Source organism: Phoca vitulina, unplaced genomic scaffold (assembly GCF_004348235.1).
Source record: "Phoca vitulina isolate PV1807 unplaced genomic scaffold, GSC_HSeal_1.0 scaffold46, whole genome shotgun sequence".
NCBI lineage: Eukaryota > Metazoa > Chordata > Mammalia > Carnivora > Phocidae > Phoca > Phoca vitulina.
This window is the reverse complement of record NW_022589749.1, coordinates 9,273,294-9,299,019: the sequence shown is the minus strand read 5'-3', so window position 1 is coordinate 9,299,019 and position 25,726 is coordinate 9,273,294. Positions and strand designations below refer to the sequence as shown.

Genomic DNA, 25,726 nt, shown 5'->3' with positions numbered 1-25,726 from the left:
CCACTATTAATTACTCTGAGATCAAATAATAATGTCAGGGATTCTACTTTCCTTGTTGTCTTTGTGTCAGATATGACCAAAGACCATCATTCATTCATTCATTCATTCACTCATCTGACCACATTTGCTGAGTGTCCATTATGTGAGCACTTGCCAGGCACACACCTCTCTGCCTACATTTATAGAACTAAGTGGTGACACAACTATTAATTCACCGCAAAAACCTATCAGCATTAAACAACGATTGCTCTGCAAGCTAAATAGAAACATAGCCACAAGTAAGCAGGGAACACATGTGGCACATGGGCAATGCCCCAGCACAATACTCCAAAGTCCTGCAGGGAAAGAAAATGATGAAGCTAGAAGACGAAATTTTGTCCTATGTGAACTCAGCTGTAGAAAACTGTGACGCCAAAGTTTTGGTTCCTTCTATAACATTAGAAACCGTGTAAATCTTTCCTTTAAAAAAATGAAGATCTGTAAGAAGAGTAGGCCCTCCCTGACCACTGTTATGCCCAAGTTGGCTGTTATGCCCAAGTTCAGTGTTCTGCAAAGAATGGGAAGGGTTAGGAATTCTTCGGGGAGGGCTATATTCTTGTATAATTTGGCTTCAATTTACCACACTGACTAGATTCAAATCCCCTAGGCAATTAAAATGACGTAAGAGAAATATAAATAATGTACAGCCTGGGTGGGCGGGGGGCACTGGTTAGAATCTCTGTGACTGCGTCTTTTATGTAACCAAGTGTTGAAGGACTCTATTAGTTCCATGTCCTTCTTCACGCAGCTTCTTGGGGGCGGGGGAACAGCTGCATCTTCATAGGAAATGTTTCATTAACCACGACAAAGCCTGGATTTAAAAGTTTCAAAGCCCTGAAAACATATTTATTGAAATCCCTATAAACCCGATGTGAAAACCAGAGACCAAAAAGTTTTCCCTGTGCAGTGTCAGATAGAAACTGACTCATCAACTTGTGAAGTCTGCACACTGATGTGGCCACATCTGGGACAGGGGCCTTTGGAAAACATCTCCAAAGAGTGAGCGTGTTTTTTTAGGTGGATTGAAAACCCTGGAGGCCAAGGGATTTATGAAGACCTTCCAGGAGGGCACTGAAACTCTCCTTTGTAGCAGTGAGGAGAGATGTCTCCCATAGCCAGTGAAAACCTTACAATCGCCGTTTTAATTTCTTTTGGTTTGTAACCTAAGGCTCAATGCCACTTTATAACATTTCCTGCAGACTAACATTTTTCTTCTGGGTACATTTTACTCATCAGCAAGACCTGGAGAGGTTGTTGGGTTTTATTATATTTTGCCAATGACTGGGTAACTGAGTATGCCTTCAGGGATTGCACATGCTTGCTTCTATAGGAAGCAGGAAAAGGATGGTCACTCTGCGTCCACCCTCTGTCTGTAGCACTTCATACGCCAGGTAATGATGGTCACAGGGGCTAAACACCCAGAATTCCCTTGCCAGCCAAGCAGGACTGCAGGGGAGGACACATTTATATGAGCTTAGGGCTGAAAATCAAGACTCCTGAAGGAGGGGTGCCTGGCTGGCTGTTGGAAGAGCATGTGACTCTTGATCTCAGGGTTGTGAATTCAAGCCCTACACTGGGTGCACAGGAAAGAAAGAAAAGAAAAGAAAAGAAAAGAAAAGGAAAGGAAAGAAAAGAGAAAGAAAGAAAGAGAAAGAAAGAAAGAAAGAAAGAGAAAGAAAGAAAGAAAGAAAGAAAGAAAGAAAGAAAGAAAGAAAGAAAGAAAGAAAAGAAAAGAAAAGAAAAGAAAGAAGGAAGGAAGGAAGGAAGGAAGGAAGGGGAAGGGGAAGGGAAGGGAAGTGACTTTCAGTCATTTATGCAAAGTGTCTTCACCAGATGAGTCAAGGAAATAATGGACTGGTTTTAGAAAGGAAATTGTGAACAGAGAACCACACAGAGGAACATTCGCCTAAAAGCCTTTTATAATCAACAGGTCCAGAGATGAGGACACGATGATGAAAACGATGATACTGGATGGTATTTTCCAAACATTTGACACGGCCACGTCCTGTGCTAAACAGACGCTCATTTACTCTTCAGTCACCCCAGGAGGTGGGTGCTATTACTATTCCCACTTTACAGATGAGGAAACAGAGACTTGGAGAAGTCCAGGAACCGGACCAAATCGCATGGATGACAAGTGGTTCCAGGCAGGGTTTGCCCCAGAGCCCCCTGACCTGGAGGGGCGCTGCCTCCCTACATGGACGGCTGGAATCTACGGTCTTCAGAGAGACATCTGATGCCTGCGCACAGGACATGTGTGACAGTGAACCTGAGACGCCCCCAGGGGGTGGAAGATGACCCTCTCCCCGGCTAGACGACAGAGTAAGGGACACCTCACTTCCAGAGGCCTCCCTGTGAAGTAAGAGTGTGTGGGACCTGCTTCAGAACAGGCCAAGGGTGGAGAGGAAGTTGGTGGGTCTGGATGTAACAGGAGTTGATCATTGTTCAAGTTGACCGATGGGTACACAACAGTTTATTACACTATTTTCTCTGCTGTTGTCCCTGTTTGGAATTTTCCAAGATAAAAAGTTAAATAAAGTAGAAGAGGGGCTGTCTCATCACCTCTGACAGGAAATACTAAAGTGAGAAGAGGGGCTACTAAGTACCGACTCTGTGTGACGCGGGGCGGGGTGCTCCTTGGACCCTCGCGACATCGCTAGAGGTGCGAGCTGCTGCCAGCCTCCTCTGATAGATGAGGTCACGGGAACCCAGACTATAGTTGAAATGACTTGCCGAGGGAGCAGCTAGGTCAGACAGGTTCTGGGTCCCTGTGCTTCTTACCAACATAGGCTTTTTTCCCCTTCCTCAGTCTGGAAGTTAGGCCAGCCAGTCACCCCAAGAAGCTGGGGATTAACTTAAGATCAGTGTTTGGGGAAAAAAAGGAGAAGATGAACTATAGACACAATAAAGAAGATGAAATGCAGTGGGGGGCGGGGAATGCTGGTGAGAAGTCAAAGCAATATTTCCAAAGTGAAATGAGAAAGAGGTTTCCACAATCAGTCCAGTTGGGGGGATGTTGTCCCAAATGTATACACCTCACTTCAAGACTCCCAATGTCCAGTGACCTCCTAAAGCCTCAGAATCGTGGACCCATTTTCTCCCTATGCAGAATTCCATTGGGAGCCCACTCCTGCCGCCCCAGTCCTCGGGGTCAAGGTGGCTGACCCTGCCTCTGATTCCGGGGGGACCATGGGAGCATCCAGGCGTGGCCAACCTGAGTAGCAGCTGCCCCGAGGACAATGGCGAGGAGGTTGGGGGCAGTGACCAGGGCTCTGGAGTTGTGCCTGCCGAACATGCGCCCAGGGATCCACTGAGAAGGAAGGCAACAGGGAGGAAGGAGAGGCTCGGGGAGGAGGACGCTTCCTGGCAGCAGCGGTGAGGGCCTAGATTAGGTCATACTGGGCATTACCTCTATCTCTAGACTTGAAATCCTGTGAACCAAAAACTAGTTTGCATTAGGTTTCGGTAACCTGCAACCAAAGGAGAGTCCTGACTAATAATCCTATTTCGCTTTGTCTAATCCTTCCTTGAGCATGAGTGGCCCTAGTAAATACCTCATGGGGCCACTGTTCCAAGGCAGGGGTTTACAACCCGGGGAGCGGGGAAAATGCAGACTCCCAGGCCCCCTACTTGGATATTCTGACTGGCTTGGTCCAGGATGGGCCCAGGAATCTGTTCCTTTAGTAAGTGCTCCAGGTACTTCTGATGTAGTTTGCTGGTTTGGGAGCTGGCCGCTCTAAGGAACATGCTTTGGAAATACAGCTCTCAGGAACACTTTTATGTGGGTTGCACAAACTTTCTCCATAGTCGCTTCCATTTCTGGGCATGTACTTTTACAAAATGTACATTGGTCAAAAGACCTTTTGAGGAGCTTAGAATACCCGCTGTGCTTAAGGTACTCATTCAAGTCTCTGCATGGGTCTCTGGGCTCTCAGAGCTCATTTTTCCAGATGCTATTTGGAGAATAAAAGTCACCTTCCGGTCATACCCAGAGTACACAAAAACAGGTGGTTCTAGGTGGGCCAGGAGAAATAACGGGGACCACAGCTTACTTCCCTAAAATGCAGCCAGCCAGCAATGTGGGTACCACAGCTCCGCTGGGTTTCAGGCCTTCTGTATGCCTGATGGTGGCCTGCGAAATGTGACATTTTGGGAAAGCTGTTTGGCAGCGAAGCCTTGAAGTTCCTATTCTCTGACCCAGTAATTCTATTTCTAGGACTCGGAGACTGGAAAATAATCAGAGGAGTATGCAAAAACTAGACACAGAGATGCTCCTCACAGCCATGTCTCAGACAGACAAACACTTCAGACAATCTGTGTGTCTGTCAGCTGGGGGCTGGTTCAATTAAGTACAGAGCCCGTGAAAGCATGTCATCTACATCAAACCGAAAAGCTTCTGCACAGCAATAGGGAATTAACAAAATGAAAAGGTGACCTATGGGATGAGAGAAGATATTTGTGGGGTGGCTGGGTGGCTCAGTCAGTTGAGTGTCTGCCTTCAGCTCAGGTCATGGTCCTGGAGTCCTGGGATCGAGCCCCGCATCGGGCTCCCTGTTCAGCGGGAACCTGCTTCTCCCTCTGCCTGCCGCTCCCCCGGCTTGTGCTCTCTCTCTCTCTCTCTGACAAATAAATAAAATCTTAAAAAATTTTTTTTTTGCAAACCACATATCTGATAAGAGGTTACTATCTAAAATATATAGGGAACTAATACAACCCAATAGCAAAAAACAAAAACAAAAACAAAAAAACAATTTAAAACTGGGCCAAAGACCTGAATAAGCATTTTCCCAAAAAAGATAGTCAAACGTGAAAAGGTACTCAGCATGATTCATCTTCTGGGAAATGCAAGTCAAAGTTGTAATGAACTCTCGCCTCCCACTGGTCAGAACTGCTCTCCTCAAAGGCAAGAGGTAGGGAGGCTGGGTGGCTCAGTTGGTTAAGCGACTGCCTTCAGCTCAGGTCATGATCCTGGAGTCCCGGGATCAAGTCCCACATCGGGCTCCCTGCTCAGCAGGGAATCTGCTTTTCCCTCTGACCTTCTCCCCTCTCATGCTCTCTCTCTCTCTCATTCTCTCTCTCAAATAAATAAATAAGATCTTAAAAAAAAAAAGGCAAGAGGTAAGTGCTGGTGAGGATGTGGGGAAAAAGGGACCCTCATGCAGTGTTGGTGGGAATAAATACAGAAAATGTGACTTATGTTTATATAACAGAGTACTATGCAGCCAAAAAAAGAAAGAAATCCTGCCACTTAGGACAACATGAAGGAAACTTGAGGGCATCACGCTAAGTGAAATAAGTCAGAGAAAGAAAGACGTGTATGTGGAATCGAAAAAAAAAACCCAAACTCATAAAAACAGAAAACAGACAGTGGTTGCCAGGGTACAAACTTCCAGTTACAAGATGAAAAAGTCCTGGAGAATATTATGTACAGCGTGGTGACTATAGTTAACAATACTGTATTGTATATTTGAAAGCTGCTAGAAGGTAGATTGTAGAAGTTCTCACCAAGAGCCCAAATGTCCATTGACTGACTAATGGATAAAGAAGATACGGTACGTATACACAATGGAATATAACTCAACCATCAAAAAGAATGAAATCTTGCCATTTGCAATGACATGGATGGAGTTACAGTATATTATGCTAAGTGAAATAAGTCAATCAGAGAAAGACAAATACCTTATGATCTCACTCATATGTCGAAGAAACAAAACAGATGAACATATGGGAAGGAAAAAAAAGAGAGAGAGGGGGAAATAAACCATAAGAGACTCTTAACAACAGAGAACAAACTGAGGGTTGCTGGAGAGAGGTGGGTGGGGGATGCACTAGACAGGTGATGGGCATCAAGGAGGGCATCTGTTGTGATGAGCACTGGTGTTGTATCTAAGTGATGAATCACTGAATTCTACTCCTGAAGCCCATATTATACTATATGTTAACTAACTAGAATTTAAATAAAAACTTGAAAAAAGAAAAATAAATAAATAAAAGTTCTCACCACACAAAAAAAATTTTAACTATGTGAGATGATGGATATGTTAACTAACCTTATTGTGGTAATCATTTTGCAACAATACATATATAAAATCACTACACTGTACACCTTAAACTATATAAGGTTGTATGTCAATTATATCTTAATAAAGCTGGGGAAAAAAGTGTATTTTTACCACCATGCTCACAAAACAATAGTTACTGAGAATGTTGGTATAAATATATACATATAAACACGTATACACACATGTACCTATATACACGCACAAATCCATACATCTATGCGCATATATATACATATACTCTGTAAACTGTTGATATACATGGACATATACACATGTATGCCATATAATGCCAATTTTTTATTTAAAAATATAGATGTATCTATATCCATATATAAAACAATAGAAGGAAGTCCACCAAAATGTTAATAGTGATTATCTCTGAGTAATTTCTATTTCTGTTTTATAGTTCTATTTTCTAAATCAGAAAAAGTTATAAAATTAAGATATGTCCTTTAAAAATCATGTTTTCGGGGGCACCTAGATGGCTCAGTTGGTTAAGCGTCTGACTTCGGCACAGGTCATGATCCCAGGGTCTTGGGATTAAGCCCCGAGTCAGGCTCCCTACTCAGTGGGGAGCCTGTTTCTTCCTGTGCCCCCCCCCACTCATGCTCTCTCTCTCTTGCTCTGCTCTCTCTTTCAAATAAATAATCTTTTTAAAAAATCATGTTTTCAGAGAATTATTAATAAATGCAAAATGGTTATAACATCAAGTGGAAATATAGGATAAAAATACATATTCAACATGGTACCAATTAGTTTTTAAAAATTTTATATAACTGTTACATCTGTGTAATGGGATTATAAGTAATTATGTTCTTCATTTCACTTGTGTACCTTTTCCAAACTTTCTACAATGAAAATGTGTTAAACATTTCGCATCTGAAGGGAAACCCAGTCAATTGCACTGTGAACCACGGTCTCTAGGAAGACCATTTTCCCTGCAGTGCTTTTGGTCCCTGGGAGCCCCTTGCAGCTGGGCATGTTTTGTGAGGGTCATTAGGACCGAGGGCTTCTTCTGAGCCCCACAGCCCAGGATGAACACCCACCTCCCAGTGGCGCCCCATTCACACAGGCCAGTGAACAGCAACTAAGCACTGAAAATCACCCCGATCATGACCATTCACTGGGCCTTCCCTATGCTCCTGGGCTTGCACCCGGGCTTCACAGGCGTCACCTCCTTGAGCTCAGTGAAGGCCAGTCTGTCTAATTCCAAAACCAAGCTCTTACCAGTGTCAGACTCCGGTAAGGAATAAGACTTTCAGGTATATCTTTATGGCACGTCTGTTTCTAAGGAGCGTGTCTGGTATGCCCAGAACGTTCTTTCTGATCCATTTATGTGAGAATAACGTTAAATTTTTACCTTGACCTATAATTATTGCCCCCAGAGGTCATTTTCATAAATAACAGATCCCACAGCTGTTCTTGTTTTCCTTCTACCTACCTTTTCTTCCGATGGGTAAAAGCCAATTGCTCTCATGACAAAAGGAAGCTCTGACAGGCAAATGTGTTCCGACACCTTCCTGGTCTCCATTGTATCAATACCTTGACTACGGAGCTGAGAATAGTAAAAATAGTCTTCCAGCTCCTACGTGGAAATAAAATGGAAACACAACACACATTTTGGCTTCAGTCTGAAGCATCCATTAGGACTCCAAGGACATTTTCTAGAAAGTACATTTTTGAGCTCAGTGGGGAAAAGAGCTTTGGAAAAAAGCGAGAAGGTTCACCCCAGGCACATCTCTTTTACGAACTTAACTAGATGTTACCAGCAAGTGTTTACTCTGAGGACAATTACCCTGTAGAATTTTCCTTCCCTGCCACCAGGCACCAGACCATAGAACGGGGTCAAGTCTTCGCCCCCAAGAGAAACTGCTGCCTCCAGAGCACTAGAAGAGCAACAGAAACATCACCGTTAGAAGGCGCTCACGCCTGGCCCCGCGGACCTCTGCAGGGTATCACAGCGCCCATTCAGTCAGGGGCTCTAGAAACCTGTTAGCAAAATTCCCTCGAAAATGAAGCTGAAAACGAAAAATTCCATTTCCATGTGGAATCTGGTGGTGCAGGGCACCCGCCCTAATGACAGTGACACTCTCTCGCTGATGACAGGGCAGGCACTTGGCAATCTGTCTGCAGTCTTTGGGGAACACGGCTCTCCTGAGGGAGGGAGGGAGGGAGGGCTCCTGGTGCTGAACCCACAGTCCTCCCCAGCAGAGCAGCTTCGCCCGAAACGTGAGATCTGCATATGACCAGAGCCAAAATCCGGGATAAGTGCAGGTACGCCGCCAACACTAATTGCTTCCATAAAAACTCGGGAGGCCACCAGGGACCCATGCCAGTCAGATAAAAATAACCCTCTGCTCGCTAACACGGGATCAGGCTTTCTAAAAATAGGCACTGTAAATGGTAAGAAAACCTACTTTTTGTAGGAGACTGACTTTGCCCCATACAAAATACACATAATACGAAATCATCGTAATAATCCACTAACTGGATTTCTGCTAATCAGGCCATTAGCCTCTTCGTGGGGTTATTAAAACACACTTCAGTGTAGACCACAGTGGGGAAGTGGTTAAGTATCCAGAATCTGGAGTCGGAAGGACATGCGTGTGAGTCTCGGCTCTGCCACCTGTAAGCAATATGATCACGGGCGATAACCTCCCTGAGCCCCAGTTTCCCCATCTGCAGAATGGGAGTAATTACAGGTCTGCCTCATGGGTGGCTGTGGAAATGAAGTGAAGCCACATAAAGGGCTGGACACAAAGCCCTCTCTTCTTCTCCTGTGATGAGTGTGTCAAGGCGTGCTCTTGAATCAGAAAGAGCCGGATATGAATCCCAGCCCCACCACGTACTCCAGTGCTTGGGAGGGTCCTTTAACACCTGGGAGCTATCTCCAGACACATGGGGATACCACGTGGGGATACCAATAGTCCCTGCCTCACAGAATGGCTATGAGATAAAATCGGACAATGCACAGACAGCAGTGAGCACAGGGCCTGGCCCAGAGAAGGCTCGGTACAAGGTAGTTAGGGTTATTCTTTTCTGTTGAACTGGGTATCAATATACACCTACGCCTCTCTTCAAAGAGTCAGCCACAAAACCGTCCTGGCCGTCTTGTCAGGCCCTGCATAAGCAGGCTGCGTTGGGGCCTGGGGAGGGGCTGGTGTGTTCTCCAGGTGGGTCTGAGGCCCCTCTGCAGCAGGGCCCAGGCCTCCTCCAGCTCTGATATTGGCCATCGAGGCAGGTGTCTAGCTGAGAGGGCTCCCTGTCTGTGGCCTCCAGGCCTTGCCCAGGCCCAATCCCGACAGGCTCTGTGGGAGGCCACTTTTAGCCACGTGGCTCTGGAACAGGGCCAGGTGAAGGCCAGAAGTGATGCAGAGGAGACTGTCACTACCAGGAGTGTCTGGGGACGACTCACAGGAGCTCCGAATGCCCTGGGAGCAGCTCTCTGGTGGTCAGGACTGTCCTACGTCTCCTGCTTCCTGGCCACTGTCAACGGACCCGAGAGAGCCGGAGGAACAGGACTGGGGCGGTCCAACAAGAGCCAGGGAAAAAGACCCACTGTCCCTGTGGTCAGAGCTCCAGCTTGTGGGAATCTGAGGACTGTCAGTGGCCATGGTCGTGCTGGGCAATGAAACCCAGCTGTACTGAGAACGAAGCCAACAGCAGAGCCAGGCAGAGAGCAAATGCTGAGGGCATGCCGTCCCTGCTCTTCCTGCAGGGTGGACCTGAGGTGTCCATGACCGTCTCAGGAATTCCCCTTTGTGCTTAAGCTGGGTTCCTCATGCTTGCAACAAAAAAAGGGGGTCATCAGGGCACAAAGGGGAAGCACATTTATTGAAAACCTACTGTGTGCCGAGACACACAGACAGTACTTCTGGGAAATGAGCTCAATCAGGAGAAGCAGAGTACTGTAACACATGGTAAGTGCTCAGCAAATAGTAAGCACATAGTAAGTGTTCGCAAATGCTCCCCAGGGGAGGAGGGGGGGGGGGGGGAGGAACAGCAATGGTAGTAACCATTACTCTCAAAACGGTGATGATATTCCCATTTAACAGATGGAGAAACTGAGACTCAGAAGTTAAGGGACTAGCCTCAGGTCATGCCGCAAGCAGGCAGGAAAGGTGGTATTTGAATTGGGGATTTCTGCTGTCCTCTGAGCACGACAGCAGGACTAGAGGTGGGTGTGAGGTCGAGCATCAAAAAGTAACAGGAGATTTAAAAAGAGGTACAAGACAAGGGGAGCAGAGGGGGGCATGCCAGCAAAGACGGGGCAAAGGCCCAGTATGTGTGGACTGAACCCTAGGAGAAGATGCCAGGGAGGGAGGGGTGCACCCGGGAGAAGATCGACGTGCTGCAGGGACAGTATCTGGGCCCAGGAGCACCCCGACAAAAATCGTGGGCACGTGAGAGGACGCAGCATCTTAATTTCACCCTCTGACTCAGTCGGTAGACCAGCAGGGAATTGTGTTTGTTTACTTGTTTGGGGTTGTTACATTTCTTCCCATTAGTGAAGCACTGAACATATTAAGACACCAGAAGCAGCAATGAAGTGCTAATTAGTTTATAACGATCCTTTGTCCCCACAACAGATTAAATTGAAATTCTCAGAAGCCTGGACTCTGGCCAGGCCCAGGAAAGCCATTGGAAAGCGGGTGCCTTTTTTTTTTTTTCCTTTAATCTCTACCATGATTATGGAGAAGAGGACAAAAATGAAAAGGAGGAGATTTTGTTCTGTCCCCAGGGTGTCGCTCCCACCGTTCCAGGTGACAGACTAGCTGTCAAGGAATCAAGCAGCTTGTTCTGGGCACACGACTGGGAAGTGCTTTTCAATGTGCGAGCTCACCTCCAGCTTCTAAATTCCCAAATTCCCAAAATCTGCTCTCTTAGCTGAAGGCAGAGGCGAAGGTCAGAGTTGCAACTGCAACCTGAAACAAGTGTGGATCCAAAGCAGATTTACCTGGCTAGTTCTGCTCCTATTCAGGTTAAGAGAAGAAGCTTCGATGTCTGCCATAAAAGAGAGATGTGCACTTGGCACATGAATCGAAGGAAGGAAGGATTCTTTAGGAAGGAAGGTGCCTCTGAGCTGTCTGTACCCAGCTTTTGAGTGTGACGCTGCCAGGCAGGAGGCTATCTGAGAGGCAGGCGCTGGGAGAAGGTGCTCAGGGATGGGAACCGGCTCTGCCCTGTGGCAGCTCACGGAGTTTGGGTGGATGAGGGGATGCTGTAGTACTTGCCCTTTTTAGTAAGGCTCTTTAGCAAGGCCTTCATAAAGAATAGAAGAGAGGAAATAGTTAATGTATTGAGCCCCTAGCTCTGCTCTATTCAATCCTTACAAGGATCCTATAAAAGTCCCTATTATTATCCTCCTTTCCCCCCATTTCACAGACAAGGACTCTAAAGATCAGAGATGTTAAGAAACAGGCCCTAGGTCTCACAGCCAGCAGAAAGGAGGCTCCACATCCAAACCCATGTCTCTTTGACCTCAAAGTCCGAGTACTCTGTGATGCTCAACCCTGGACCCCTCCAGCCTCACCCAAGGCAGAGTCTCAGCTCAGGGCAGGTGGGTGAGAAGAGCAGGCTGGAAACACGTTTCAAATAATACTCTCACTATTGCTGTTACACATGCTTTGGAGATTTGGGCAAGATCTTTCTAGCTGGTGTGAATTTGCGGATGACAGAGTGGGAAGTATTTCAGGGGCCGCGTGTGAACAAGGTAGAATCACACTGCCTTCGCCGCAAATACCACTGGTCCCTGAAGCAAAACAGTAATCTTTTGTCTGCACACGCATATAGACAGATGTCATGGGGAACAACCCGAGGGCCGGGCCTGAAGTAGGGGCTTCACACCTGTCTGCATGGCTGGTTAAAAAACGAGGGTCCACTCCTGACACCTGCCTTGTGGGGCTGAGCTTCTCGCCTGATCACGTACCTTAAGTTGATTTCCCACTGCACCACCGATCGATCCTGTCCTCCAGCTGTGAAGGCACAGCAGCCATCGTAGGAAAGGGCCATTCCCGCCACCCCGTTGGGGTGGCATATAATAGCGGATGTCTTGTGTGGATTGCCATCAACTGGTAAGATCTGAAGTCCAACCTAGAGAGGAATATGTCATTGAAAATTCAGATTCAGATAACTGGGCCCCAGGCTCGGGCCCGGCACATTCACAAGTCACCTCCAGTGCTGTTTACCGGAAGGACCTGCATATCTGGAACCACCTCAGTGTGTGAGAGCCCCCGTTTCATGGGGTTAGAGGTTCACACACACACTGACCCCGTGGGCTGGTCCCTTAGGAGAGAGACGCCAGGTTGCGGTAGAGACACAGGAAGGAAGCTTTCACCCGTCTTCATAGTCAGACGTCCAAGGTTTTCCAGAATAATTCTGGAATCCTATGATTTTATGCTTTTCAATAGATTATTTTTTTTAAAGATTTTATTTATTTATTTGACAGAGAGAGGCAGGCAGAGGGAGAGGGAGAAGCAGGCTCCCTGCTGAGCAGAGAGCCTGATGTGGGACTCGATTCCAGGACCCTGGGATCATGACCTGAGCTGAAGGCAGACCCCCAACCGACTGAGCCACCCAGGCGCCCCTCAATAGATTATTAAACGTAGAACTAAGTGTAGCTAGTTTGCATGTCTTTATAAGATTTTTCCATGTAAATAAATTGGAAAGAAAAAAATCCTTTGGTGACCACGTGACTTCATGGGAGTACAGAAAATGCAGTAACTGCTCAGAAATGCTTCCTAAGACCCAATTTTCACTCATTTATGGCAATTTTCAGTATCACATTGACCGAGATGAAGGAGCTGGGCTTGGCTGTGACACCAGGCAACCCGGAGTCTGATTCTACTTGGGGCTGACTGCTAATCCAACCCCAGAGAGTCATCTCCCCAGGCAGAGAGCAAAGGCTGCTACCTTGTCTCTGTTAATAAACACCATGTAGCGTTTCTGCAGTTCCAAGGTGGTTTTCACTGGGAGGATTTGTATCTGCTCAATGGGAGACCCAAAAACCGGCCCAAGAAGTGTCTTTCTGCATGAGAAAAAAAAAAAAAGAAACATTTTTTTTCTTGAATTCCACAAATCTGATCGTAGGTTTTGTGACTAGCTACCTTTCATGATACCATACACATTTTGCATTCCCAATTTCTTGTCCTGTCACTCAGCGAAGAACCTCCCTCTCAACCGCTGCTAACAGCTGCCGTAAATAAGAGGCAACAGCTCCAAACAGTAAATGCTCCAGGGAAAGTCTGATTGTGAAGAATGCTTTCGTGGTGGAGGCTCTGAGTTTCCTCCTTGACAGCTGAGTGAAGGGAACATTATGCCTCGAGAATGTGTACAGGAACAAGGGACGAGGAAAACGCGGTGAGGAAGTGACATGCGTTGCCAGGATGTAGGAAGACACCCCTTCCCCAGTGGCAGGCCAAGAGATCAGAATGAGGTGCCGTCCGTGGCTCGAGACACCTGACATACAGGTCTGCAAGTGCAACACGCAGACTTCCCAAGCACTGCCTGTGAAAATAATTGTGATGAATGGTGCCCCGGCAATGGTCAGACTTCTTTAACTCGGACTGTTAGGAATCTGATCCGAGGTGAGGTTACAGCACATTACCCTAAGCCCAGAGCAGTACTTTCCCTGAAGCGAGCAAAACAGGAATTTCAGGACCCCCGGCTCACACAGGTACCTTCTGAGGCCTCAGGGGAGTCCTGCTGTGTTTTATTCTTAATTATGTATCCTTTTTTTCTTTTTAACAGGGCCCACAAAATTGAATAGGCTTCACATCCCACAAAAGCTGGATCTGCTCCTGTGTAACCATTACCATCTTTTTATATGATAAGCCTCTCATGGTTTAGATGTGTTTTCTTCCTGTGTCCCCTGTACCCAGCCCATGACTGGTGGGGACAGTACACACTCCAGGTGTGTGCACTGACTAAATGAGGCGCAAATCCATTAAGCAGTCTTTTTTAAGGACCTTCTGTGCCAGGCACTGTGTGAGGCGCTCGGGACACAGACGTGAGTGAGATTTGGTCACTGCAGTGAGCTCACAGCCGACAAGAGATGACAGACGTGGAAGCACTGAAGGGAGAGGTGTAGGAACAAGCGAGTTCAGGGCTCAGAGACTGCCCTGAGGAAGGAAACATGTGAGCTGGGTCTGCAGTGGTGAGTTGGAAAGGTAGAGAATATGGAAGTGACAGACAACAGGCAGCAAACACAGGTGGCGCAAGGGCATGGGAAGTGGACTGTTGTTGGAAAAGTGAAGAAAACGAAAGGGGGCAGGAGCAGGAGGGGGAGGGCGGTGAGCTGAGCAAGGGGGCCGGGGCCAGCTGTGAGGGTGCCACGGAGGGGTGGGGTCAGGTGGGTGATCCACAGTCAAGTTCATACACATGGAGACTTAGGTGAGGTGTCAGAAATGCTAAATGGCCACCTGAGGGATCATGCACCAGCTAGCTGCAGGTCACCCTGAGTAGGGATGTCTGAGGACCTTCCCCGAGTATCGCCAAGTGGACAGAGGCAGCGAGAGCATGGCTAGGGGCAGACTCTGGTTTGAATCCTGGCTCGGACCCTTAAAGAGTAGGGTCAAGGCTGCGGGGAACGTGGAACCACCGCATGCTGTTGCTGGTGCTGCTTTGGGAAAACAGTCTGGCAGTTCCTCAAATGGTTCAACAGAGTTACCATGTGACCTGGTCATTCCACTTCTAGGTCTCTGCCCAAGAGACATGAAACGGGTGTCTGTGCGGAAAACCTACACACAAATGTTCACAAAAATAGCCCCGAACGGAGACAACCCAAATGTCCAACAACAGGTGGATAAATAGGGTATGTCTATACAGTGGAATATGATCCAGCCATAAAAAAGGAATGAAACACTGTCACACACTATACCATGGACGAGCTCTGAAGAATCTTGCTGAGTGAAAGAAGCCAGACACAAAAAGTCACATATTATATGATTCCACTTAAATGAAATATCCAGAATAGACAAAGCCACAGAGACAGAACACAGCTTGGTGGCTGCCGGGGGGGGGGGGGGGGGGGGGGGGAGGGGGGGGGGGGGAAGGGGGCTTGTTTTTGGGGTGATGGAAATGCTCTTGAATTAGATAGCGGTGATGGTTGCACAACTTTGCGAATATAGTAAAAATCACCGAAAAGGGGTAAATTTTATGATATGTAAATTATATCTTAATTTAAATTATAAATAAGAAAAAGGGGTGGAAAAAAGTCAAACTATTCAGCATCCCGGTGCCTCAGGTTCCTCACCAGTAAATAGGGACAATGACACACCTTCCCCCTGAGACCATGGTGAACAGTAAGTCGGTTAATATATGTAAAGCACTCAGAACAATTTCTGACACATAGGAGGGCCATGTAACTGTCACCTAGTTTTGTTAAATGTATCTGACAATTTTGTAAAGTTAGTATCTTTTGCTTCTGATTGAAAAAGTATCACATACTCATTGTGAACAATTTCACACATTTAGACGTGCACAGGATAGATAATCTACCTAGACGCCCACATTGCTGCACCCTTTAATCCCCAAGTAATCATGGGTAAGTTTGGTGTCTAGGACTCAAGAATTTCTTTTATATATTCTAACCTATATAATTATAATTTTATGTGAAAAGTAGATAAATTATAGAAGTGTAACTTTATAGGAAAATGTGTTACGTCTTGGAGATATTTCCATGTTACTACACAGAGAGCTTACTTTTTCTTTTCTAAAAGCAGCATCATGTTTCAGTGTAGTGACGAGTCATTATTTAACTAATCCCCTATTAATGGACATCTGGATTGTTTCCAATTTTGGGAAATATTTTTGAGCAAGACATCCTTTTACTTATGTCTTGGCATACTGTGTGAGGACTTCTGTGGGCTACATTCCTAGACACCAGACGACATGATACAATTTAGCAAAGCTCTCCCAAAAGGACACCCCAGTTTCCACATCCCCCCAACAGCCAGTGAGAGTGCCCACCCACTTATACTTTGCCAACACTGTGCCCTGTCAATCATTTTTATTTTGCTAATCTGATTTGTGAAAAATGATGTCTTGTTTTCATTTGCATCTTTGATACACTAGTGAACATCTGCTCATAGGTTTATTGGCCTGCTTCTGCCAACTGCCTTTCAAGTTCTAAATATTTTAAGTGCATTTTAAAATTGTTTTGGATAAGTCCCGCCCCATGAAAAGGCAATTCCTTCCCAATTAAGCTGTGGTTATGAGGCTTTGTTATTCCTACAACTTAAAAGATGCTTTATGCAAGGGGCTTTACTTTGGAGTGATGGAGATGTTCTGGAACTAGATACAGGTGTTGGTTGCATGACATTGTGAATGCATTAAATGCCACTAAGTTGTTGACTTTAAAATGGTTAGGTTTTTTTTAAGATTTTATTTATTTGAGAGAGAGCACGAGAGGCGGGAGGGGCAGAGAGAGAGGGAGAGAGAGAATCTCAAGCAGACTCCCGCTGAGTGCAGAGAACTGCACGCAGGTTCAATCCCACAACCCCAAGATCATGACCTGAACCGAAATCAAGAGTCAGACACCTAACTGACTGAGCCAACCAGGCACCCCTAAAATGGTTAGTTTTTATGTTTTACGTTACTGAATTTCACTTTGATAAATTATTTTTTTAAAAGATGCTTTATAAAAGAAATTTTAAAATAAAAATAAAAAGGGGTGCCTGGGTGGCTCAGTCAGTTGGGCATCTGCCTTTCACTCAGGTCATGATCCCGGGGTCCTGGGATTGAGCCACACATTGGGCTCCCTGCTCAGCAGGGAGCCTGCCTCTTCCTCTCCTCCCTGTTCGTGCTCTCTGTTGCTATCTCTGTCTCTCTCAAATAAATAAATAAAAATTTTTTAAAAAATAAAATAAAAACAGGGGCGCCCGGGTGGCTCAGTTGGTTAAGCGACTGCCTTCGGCTCAGGTCATGATCCTGGAGTCCCAGGATCGAGTCCCACATCGGGCTCCCTGCTCAGCAGGGGATCTGCTTCTCCCTCTGACCCTCCTCCCTCTCATGCTCTCTCTCTCTCTCAATAAATAAATAAAAATCTTAAAAAATAAAATAAAATAAAATAAAATAAAAACAAAAAGATGCCTTATGCTAATTTCCAATTGTCAGGGGCAGAAACTCCAAACTATGTGGCTTGAAGTCCCTGCTTAGTAACTGTTAGTGGGAACTTGGAGCCTGGGGCCCTTCATCCCCAATCTACCTGTTCAGTGAACTCAGATTTACTCCGGACTTGCATATCTGTGGGATATTCCATGTCCAAAAAGTTTGTATCCATTAAAGATCATGTATGAAGATTCTGAGATCTTCCTAAAATTCCTTTTCTACCTATTTCTTTCAAATGTCTCCTTCCTAGCGTTTTAATATTTAAAAAAAAAAAAATTGTGCTGGATTTCTCTCCTGTTCCTGCCACATGACATGGCATTTCTCAATCATTTTTCCTTGTACCCTTCTGCAAACAAATGTTTAAAAGAGAAGAAGATTATGATGATGATCTTGGGTGATCCTGGCCTTTGAGGACCTATCTTTCTGAGAAACATTTCATGACGCCGGTCTTCCTCAAGCGTGGGGCCAGCTACTGTTGGCTTCCGACTTCCTTCTCTCAGGTGAGGTCACTAATGCATTCTCACCTGTTGCTCAGCCTCAGTGCCTCTGTTCTTTCCAGACATACCCACAAGGCAGCCAAACGACAGGAGGAGAGGGGATGCCCTCTAGGGCTGACTAGGTAGGAGCCCACGGCCAGGGCTGCACCTGGGCCCAGTAGTGCCAAGTAGAGGACAGAGCCAGAACTAGGCTCAAGGGTTAAGTCCCGCCCCATCCTGAGCAGCAAGTTCCGTCACCTCTCTGAACCTCAGTGGGATACTACTTGGTGGTTGGGGCGGGGGGGGGGGGGTTGTTGAAGATGAGTGCAGAGCCCCGGTGCAAGGATGATGCACCATGATCTGTATCTATCACAAGGAGCAAACCCAGGGAGCCCCGGGCCTAGCAGCACAAGGGCCAGCCACAGACGTAGACCTATTTCAGGACAGAGGAGCTACTGCTCAGAGATGTGGAGCTTTGGATGCCCTGGGCTTGGTCTTCGGCCACTCTTCTATCTGCTTTTCCCTTCTGGAATCTTCTCTTGTCTCATGGCTCTAAAGTACCATGTGCTCCTGACCTCAAATGTGGACCTCAGCCCAGCCTCTCCCACAAACTCCACTCCCCTACCAAGATGCAAATTCCATGGCGGCAGGAACACTGCTGTTGGCATCCCTACCTTCAGCACCTCGGACAGAACCTGGCTCAGGTAGAGGCTGGGTAAATACTGAGTGAACACGTGAATGCCATCAGGTAAACTTAAAAACTCCCTTAGGAACTCAGAGTAAGGGAAATCGCACAATTAGGGGCACCTGGTTGGCTCAGTCAGGCGAGCATGTGATTCTTGATATCGGGATTCAGTTTGAGCCCCACAATGGGTATAGACGTTACCTTAAAAAAATAATAAAATCTTTTTTAAAAAATCGCACAATTGGTAATTTTCAAGTGAAAATATATGTTTTTTTATCCACGAGAGAAAGATGGGAGAGTTTATAAAGCATCAGCGACTTTGCGGGTTCCTTCCCTGGGTCTCAGGCACTGAGCTCTGGGTCCCTCATCTCTGTGCAGTGCTGGGCTCTGGATTTGCCTCCTGCCTCTGGCAACTTCCCAGCCACATGACCCTGGGTGAGAATTATTCAACTCTTCTGTGCCTCGGTTTCCTCCCCTGCATAGTGAGTGATAGTAAAGGTAGCCAAGCTGCTCTCAGGTCTGTAAGTTGGGACTTAAAAGAAGCCGGGGGCGGAGAAACTGATCTAGGTATCACATCAGCGGGAAGCTCCTCATGCTTACCTGCACATTTTGGTGGTAGAATTAAAGAGTTTCACTTTGTAGCCACTGTTGCAAATGAGCAGGAAGAGCTCCTTGGTGAGTGGTGGGTACCAGACCATATAGGTGGGATAGTGGCCCTGGTCGGTGCGGTGAATGTCCAGGACCTCCAGGTTGTCTCTGTAGCTCTTGAGAAGATTATATTCAATCTGCAGAGGCGGCCAGATAGACACACATGAGGACTGAGCCAAAGGAAGGCAGCCAACAGTCCTATTCTGGGAGAGACAGTAGTGGTCCTCCTAAGGGAAGACTTGCCTAGACCCTCACTCCTCACAGGCTGCCATGATGGAGCATTCCTTCTGAGCAAAGACAATGAGCTAAGTGCTCTAAAAACATGATGCCACTTAACACTCCTGACTCCCCTGCCAAGTCATGCTGTTGTGCCCATTTTACAGATTAGAAAACAGATGTTCAGAGAGGTTCAGTGGCTTGCCCAAGGTCACACAGCTAAGAAGTGGTAGGGTGAGAATTCAAATTTAGGTCCAAACAGACTCCAAAACCTGAACTCTCACAGTTGTGTTATACTGTCTCCCTTACCATTATCTTGGGAACTCCTTGAGGGTAGGAACTAATTCATATCTAAATCTCATCACTTAACAGTCATAAATTAGCAGCTTGCTGAATTTCATCCATAGGTAGGTTTTGGTGGCCAGCCCATAATGAATGGATGATTGGATGGCCATAATACAGGACAGAAGGGGATGGAAGAAAGAGAGGGAGCGAGGAACAAAGTTAAGATGGATAGATACAGATCTTTGACTCATGATGGGGTTACATTCCAATAAACCACTGTAAGTTGAAAATACCATAGATCAAAAATGGATTTAATACACCTAACCTACCAAACTCCATAGCCTAACCCGGCCCACCCTAAACACGCTCAGAACACTGACATGAGCCTACAGTTGGGTGAAATCACCCACCACGAAGCCTATTTTATAATAGAGTGTTGACTATCCCATGTAATTTATTGAATTCTGTGCTGAGAGTGACAAACAGAATGGCCACGTGGGTGCAGGTGGCGGTCAGTGTACCGGCTGTCGAGCCTCATGGTTGCGTGGCTGACAGGGAACTGTGGCCGCTGCCCAGCATCACAAGAGAGGATGGGACAAGACCCAAATTCAAAATGCCAAGTGCATTTTCTACTGAAAGGAGTATTGGTTTTGCACATCCTTGAGACCAAGTGTCGACTCAGAAAGGTTTATGCTACCTCATTGTATGTTCATTTTCTCCAACAAGCACCCAGACTGTGGGCCCGGTTCTATGCCAGATGCCAGGGACACAACAAGAATGAAACACCCACTGTCCCGGTGGCAAGGTAAATGGACACTGAACAGCTCACCAAGAGCCTGTCTCTCCCGAGGCTCAGCAGTCTCGGCTCATTGCTGTCCAGATGAACCCCAAACAGGAGACTGCGGATGCTTTTGCGATGAGAACGAAGCCTTGCCAGATATTCCCAAACCCGGTGTCCATTTTTGACTACCACCATGTAAACAGCCACAGTAAAGTGTACATCCTGAATAGGAGCCAAAGAGCAGAAGTTATTCCTTTTTAAGTTTTGTAACTTAAAAATCATCACCATGTTTTTCACACTAATGTTGCCTTTAGAATATTTTGTCCAAAAAGAAATTTTAGTCTATCTGAGCAAGTAAAAAAATATCACACCCATTTTACAGATGAGAAAATTAAGGTTAAAAGCAGATAACCCACAAAGGTAAGGGGGGGGTAGAAAGCATCTACCTGACACTGTGGCCTTACGCTTCTTTCCAGTCCCCACCTCATTCTGTGTGGAAAACTGAAACCCTGACTCTTTTTGCCTTTGTCCTCCCTACTCTGTATCCAGCTACACAAAATGAAAAAGGTATGAGTTCTAAAAAGTATCATGGCTGAGAGTGAGCCGGGTGGGAGAGTGTGCGAGAGCAGCCTGAAGGGAAAGGGGTACCTGGGTCAGGAGCCGCAGGGGTGAGGAGGCTCAGCGGCGGGCCTGTAAAGGTGTGGAGCACACAGACCAGGGGAGGCGCCGGGCACAGAGGCGGGGGTGGGGGAGCAGCAGGGACGTGGGAAGCAGCCGTGGCTCTTTCCCCTCGGCCAACATCAAGGAGAGATGAGCACACAGCAGACCAGGAGAGCTGGCAGGAAGGGAGAGGCTAAAGGTCTCAGAAAATCTTTACTGAGCTTAGGAGCCCTATTCACAGAGGGAAGGAACAGAATCCAAAACACCGGGGGAAGACGGTGCTTTGAGATAAATGTGAATGTCATCTTGTCAAAAATCAAAGGGAAAGATGAAAGAACGGATGCCAAGGAAGGGGTCCAGAAACCAACACACCAAAATGAGCTGTCAGGATGGCAGAATCCCAGTCTGCAAGTCCTGAGGCCTGGTCTCGTTTCGAACGAGAGTCCCTCCTCTCTTTACAGTGGCTTTGTGGAGATACAGTTCCCACTGCACACAAGTCACACCTTTAAAGTGTACGACCCTGTGGTTTTTAGTGTATTCACAGAGCTCACCACCACAATTTTAGAGCATTTTCATGACCCCAGAAAGAACCCCAAATCCACGAGCAGTCACTCCCCATCCCCCCACTGCGCCCCCCTCCCCACACCTCCACCAGCCCTCCCTCCCTTTTGGTCGTAAACAAGATTGCTAGATCACAGGACAGCACCCAGTGGAAACACTCACAGCAGTTGCCATGTACTGGGAGTCATGGGAGAAGCTGATATGAGTCACATTGGTTCTGGAATATTTGAAAGGCTCTGGGATTTGGTTTTCTAAGGACATTGCGTCAAGAATGTAAACTGTCCCCTCAGTGAAGCCGGCTCCAAGAAGGGCTCCTGAAATCACAAGCCAGAGAACAATGCTCTAGAAAGGACTTCATTCCTTCAGAAAACATCAACTCTCGGGCCAGACTCTGTTCTAGGTGCTGAGGAGACAGCAATGAACATGACAGGCCGGGACCCTGGCAGGAGAAATAAACGGAAAAGCATGAGGCTCTGGGGTGAGTGCTCAGACACTACTAGGCACGGAGTGCTGCAGGGTCCCGAGGGACAGGTGTCTCATCTAGCTGGCTGTGGGGACAGCGGTCAGGTGAACTTCCAAGGGCACAGCCATTTGGGTCTGTTTTTTCTTGGAGCCCAAGATAGGCTGATAAAATGAAAATACCTTCAGGATTGTAGGTTAGACTCTGGACGCCAAGCCCCTTCTCAAAGACCCTGCTGAAAAGGTACTTTTTCTTTTCATAATCCCACACTTTGATCATCCCACAGAAACTCCCAATGGCGATGAGGGGTTGGTACGGGTGGCAGGAGATGGCACAAATCGCATCCTTGGGCTCCACGAATAACTTCTCAAGTTTGGTCCCATCTGTCGTTAAGTGGTACACTGTTGCATCAGATGTTCCAATGATAAGATTCCTGTTTGCCAAGGAGAGACCCAACAGTATCAGTGTTTCCAGGGAATGGGGCACGTCAGCTATTCTGCTTCTAATTGCACAGGAAACGCCTCTGTCGTCTGTAATTTAGTGACATTATTAACCCAACATCTCCAAAAATACACTACCAATATCCAACAGCCTCCATTTGCAAGTGAAAAAGCCCACATTTCTACATGTAAATTGAGTCATTAAGTATGCAGATGGACAGTCAGTTGTACAATTAGCTAATCTGCACATGCAAATATTCATTTGTGTATGCAAATATGGAGTTTGGTGCACACATACAGATGTGCCTGCAAATACTGCAAGGGTAATTAAGCAGACTCACAGATAATTCAGTCTTGAAATGTTATGGCTATTAATTATCAAATGCCTTTAACCGCAGCGCTAGGACAAACTCGGCTTCAAGAAAAGACACCAAGCTACAGCAAAGGACTCCAAACACAACAGAGATCAGAGCTCAGGGATAAGCCCTTTCCAGTTTCCAGTTGCTAACGATTCTTAAAAGAAAATAATGCTTCATTTTAAAAAATGATTGAACAGTGACTATAATCAGCTGTGGAGATCCATCTGAGAGCCCCATAAAGGACCTCCGAGGAAATCCTGTTCTAGCTCGTGTCCCGGGAACAAGGTGAACATTCCACTGCGTGCCGACTAACAGAGAGGACATCAATCATGTGTTGGCCATTCAAATGACTGGATTCATTAACAACTTACCTTACAATAAAAAGGTCACCTTTTAAAGTGCAGTCTGGAGGATAGTTTGATTTTTCAGTGGGCGGAGCTGCTGGGGTCTTTGAAAACGACAGGGTCCTTATGGAGCTCAGTTTGAAGTTGCTGTACCAGTTAACAATGGACAGGGTGTGATCGTAGAACTTAATGTTGCCTCTAATATCACCTGTGACAATATAGCTGAAATGGAAAAAACATCGTTTGGTAACTAACAGTAGTAGGTACCAACTACTGAACAGCTAATTATATGTCGGGCTCTGGACTCCAGGTGTTGTAAAAACTTCACTTAACACTGTCCTATGAGGCTGATTTTACTGTTGTTCCGCTTTACATCTGGGAAACTAAGGCTCAGAGAAGTTGAGAAATTTGCTCAAGGCCTGGGGTTGCCAGATTTAGCAAATAAAAATACAGGATGCCCCATGAAATTTGAATTTCAGTTAAGCAATGAGTAATCTTTTAGTAGGAGTATGTCCCAAATATCGCACGGGACCGACTCACACGGGGCAAGGCTATCGGCCGCGGCCAGTCTGTGCGGGGATCCAGGTGCACCTAACGCAGAGCACACACTCTCGCTCTCCTCCCCCTGCCCTCCCAGATCAGCCCCGTGCAGCGGCAGTGGGCGGTGTTGGCATTCTGTGCCAGGAGCCCACGGAGGACACCAGAGCCCATCTGCCAGCCCTCCGAAACCACACAGCCGGGCAGCGGCACGCAAGCGGCTTTACAGGAAAGCACTGCTCTCAGAGCCACGGCAAAACCCTGTCCAGTCTCACGGCCCAAGGCCGTGTCGCGTGACAAAATGCCTTTTATTTCCAGTCCTCAGATCCAACCCAAATGGGCTTTTTTTTTTTTTAAGCCTCTGACATAAGTGTAATCACGGGGGGATAGGGGGATGAATTTCCTCTTATAGATGCAAAGTGATTAAATGCAGTTTCCGATTAATAAGCAAGGCAGGTAGGCAGAGTAATTGGCTACAGCATCTTTCACTGCCCTCTGCTGGACAGAAGCGGCAAAACAGGCCAAGTGTTTTCAAGACCCTTCATGGGCTCCCTGGTCCTGGCTGGGTTTTATTTAACATGGAGAGAGGGGGAACCCAGGCCTTAGTCTTTACTGGGCCCTAACCCCGCCAACTAATTAAAGGTTGATTCATCATCAGCTGCAATTCTACTATTGTCTTTTCCACACCCCTGAGTGAGGACAATTTGCATTTCTCTTTGTAAAGCCATGCCAGGACCTCACTGCATCCTGTATTAAAAGAAATGAAAAGGAAAGCAGGGCTTCTGGAAAGCAGATGGCACAGTGACTCCAACTACATGCGCATAGTCCCTGTCATTAGGCAGCGTCCTCCATCCCTGTTGGGAACTTCTCGAATATACTAATAAGGACTATTTCATCTAGAGCTCCCCTGTGCCAGACAAGGTACTATGAGTTTTACATGGCTTGCCTCACAAAATCCTCATAAAATCACTCAGAGAGAGAGTATGGTCATGCCCATTTTGCAGATGGAAAAATGGAGGCTCAGCCAAGTTAAATCCCTTGCCCCGAGTCACTCAGCAAGGAAGGGATGTGAACCCTTTTCTGTCTGAGACTAAGGCTTTTAATGACCCTCTCTGAGCCCCCACAGCCTCTCGAGTCAGTAAACTTTATAAAGTTCTGTTGTATTTCATCTTTTCATAATGGGTGTTATTTTGTAATCAGAAAAAACAATATAGCTATTCACGTTATTTTCTTAAAATTAAAGTATGTAACATTTAGGGTGCAAAATAAGTCTAATTAGTGTGGAAGAAAAAAACAAGTTTCTTTTTGTTTCACCAACACAGAGGGATTTTTAAAAGTAATGCATGCCCATGATTAAAAGAAAAAAAGAAAGGCAAACCAATTAGTACAAATGAGACTACAAGAAGAGGTGAATCCATCCCGACCCTTGATCCTACTTCTCTGTTCTTTTCCTCAGAGGCACCAAACATTCGCAGTTAATAATGAATTTCACCAGAAATATTCTATGCATATACAAAATATATGTATACATCCGAAAGGCTTTTAATATACTTTGGTAATCACTGATAGCTACTTTTTAATTAAGTTAATTACCTATCAACTGTAGTGAGCACAGTGATGCCCTCTTTCTGCAAATGAACCAATTTACAAGGTTTAATGTGAGGAGAGCCCACCAAGGCGGAGGCAGAGGATGGCGGGCGGTGTATGTCCCAGACAACCAGCTTCCCTTCCATTGTTGCTGAGAGTATTTGTGTTAAATTCAAATGAAAGACTGACTGGCTGAATTTTCCCACAAGCTTGTTGAATGTCTGCATTTCAAAAGACAGATTATAAGTTACGTTGGTAATAAATATAAAACAAAGCATTTGTCAATATGGCATATTTTATAATATTACGTTGATTTACAGTAGGAAAAAGATACAATTAAAAAACCAATCACTAAGAAATCTCTCCCCCGTGGATTGCCATGGTGCAGGCCATTCTGAACCTCTGAAGGTTTGCTAGGAGCAAGTGAAGGGTTGTGTACTGGGTTAATTAAACTGTTTGCTTAAAGCAAATGAAAAG

The 25,726-nt window shown here is 46.2% G+C and overlaps 1 protein-coding gene across 2 annotated transcripts in view; it reads right to left on the bottom strand.

The window, feature by feature from the left end:
* Nucleotides 1-25,726, bottom strand: part of WDR66 (WD repeat domain 66) — a 67,245-nt gene that overhangs the window by 16,248 nt on the left and 25,271 nt on the right. For both annotated transcript variants that reach the window (XM_032431383.1, XM_032431382.1), the window contains 10 exons: nucleotides 25,256-25,470; nucleotides 23,153-23,347; nucleotides 22,165-22,415; nucleotides 21,685-21,836; nucleotides 20,350-20,523; nucleotides 18,972-19,156; nucleotides 13,014-13,128; nucleotides 12,031-12,194; nucleotides 7,897-7,987; nucleotides 7,543-7,686 (listed from right to left, as the gene is read on the bottom strand). In XM_032431383.1, coding sequence (XP_032287274.1) covers nucleotides 7,543-7,686; nucleotides 7,897-7,987; nucleotides 12,031-12,194; nucleotides 13,014-13,128; nucleotides 18,972-19,156; nucleotides 20,350-20,523; nucleotides 21,685-21,836; nucleotides 22,165-22,415; nucleotides 23,153-23,347; nucleotides 25,256-25,470 — 1,686 coding nt within the window. The remainder of the gene's footprint in view (nucleotides 1-7,542; nucleotides 7,687-7,896; nucleotides 7,988-12,030; nucleotides 12,195-13,013; nucleotides 13,129-18,971; nucleotides 19,157-20,349; nucleotides 20,524-21,684; nucleotides 21,837-22,164; nucleotides 22,416-23,152; nucleotides 23,348-25,255; nucleotides 25,471-25,726) is intronic.